Here is a 389-nt window from a genome sequence, read left to right as displayed (position 1 = left end):
AAGTCTTATGAAGTATATAGAAAGTATTTATGCAACCACATGTTGTTTAACGTTTATTGTAATGGGAATTAATCTACTTGTATCGCTATACAGCTTGTTTGGTGAGGACGAATCCATTTCACTTGAAATTGTAGAAAATGAGTATATGAGATTTGTGTCTAAAGGCGTCAGGCAAAATTGGAGAACTGAAGATTATTTGGTTGTAGCTGGAATACTCAATAGATAATGATGAAAGATTTAGAAGGAGAATCTTACAGAGGGAAACGTGTTGGAGTTATCCTGAAGTTGCATCAAAGGTAAATAATTTTACAGGGAAGTTGCTTATAATTTATGCTCTTTCACCTCATACAAATAACGATTGAGAGTTCAGAGAAATTGTTAAAGAAGAG

General features: G+C 33.2%; 1 pseudogene across 1 annotated transcript in view; it reads left to right on the top strand.

Moving 5' to 3' along the window:
• The first annotated feature begins 22 nt into the window (after positions 1 to 22).
• The window catches only part of TEOVI_000892900:pseudogene, a 605-nt pseudogene continuing 238 nt past the window's right edge, over positions 23 to 389 (top strand). The window contains 2 exon segments of the mRNA in view: positions 23 to 208; positions 210 to 389. The exon segment at positions 210 to 389 is cut by the window's right edge and continues 9 nt beyond it. Coding sequence covers positions 23 to 208; positions 210 to 389 — 366 coding nt within the window.

Source organism: Trypanosoma equiperdum (genome assembly GCF_001457755.1).
Source record: "Trypanosoma equiperdum strain OVI genome assembly, contig: ctg_1537, whole genome shotgun sequence".
Lineage (NCBI taxonomy): Eukaryota > Euglenozoa > Kinetoplastea > Trypanosomatida > Trypanosomatidae > Trypanosoma > Trypanosoma equiperdum.
Note: the sequence above shows the minus strand (reverse complement) of the source record. Positions and strands in the feature narration are given on the sequence as shown.